This window comes from Penaeus monodon, chromosome 15 (assembly GCF_015228065.2).
Source record: "Penaeus monodon isolate SGIC_2016 chromosome 15, NSTDA_Pmon_1, whole genome shotgun sequence".
Classification (NCBI taxonomy): domain Eukaryota; kingdom Metazoa; phylum Arthropoda; class Malacostraca; order Decapoda; family Penaeidae; genus Penaeus; species Penaeus monodon.
This window is the reverse complement of record NC_051400.1, coordinates 31236475-31236897: the sequence shown is the minus strand read 5'-3', so window position 1 is coordinate 31236897 and position 423 is coordinate 31236475. Positions and strand designations below refer to the sequence as shown.

Sequence of the window (423 nt, the reverse complement as noted above, 5' to 3'; positions counted from 1 at the left end):
AAAGGTTTATTTGTCACTCAAGGTGAAGACTTTAACCTAATTAATGCTGGATATACTGGACATGCTGGACATGGGTACCAGCTGCAGGCAGCAGGTACCCATGTCAAAGTTGGAACTACATGATTACTTGAGATAAACTGATGGTGTAGTTACTTTCTACTTACTTCTAAGGTAGGATGTAAAGAGGATCGATGCTTCTGTAGTTTATCTTGTGTTACATAAACAAGACTGCAGTCGGGGCATCGGAACATACATGGTCCTTTGGTCAAGTGGTCAAAGAATTTGCCCAAACTGTCACTATCCTTTTCACAAGTTGGGCACCTGGAGTTTGAATATGAATTTATCTGATTAGATCATACTTTTATTGTTTATGGAATAATGCCAACACAAGTTGAGATAAAAATGATGATAATAAAAATCACT

The 423-nt window shown here is 37.6% G+C and overlaps 1 protein-coding gene across 1 annotated transcript in view; it reads right to left on the bottom strand.

The window, feature by feature from the left end:
- LOC119581936 (zinc finger protein 37-like) overlaps positions 1-423 on the bottom strand; it is a 9705-nt gene that overhangs the window by 1979 nt on the left and 7303 nt on the right. Inside the window, exon 4 of the mRNA XM_037930108.1 lies at positions 165-321. Within this exon, the coding sequence (XP_037786036.1) occupies positions 165-321 (157 nt within the window). The remainder of the gene's footprint in view (positions 1-164; positions 322-423) is intronic.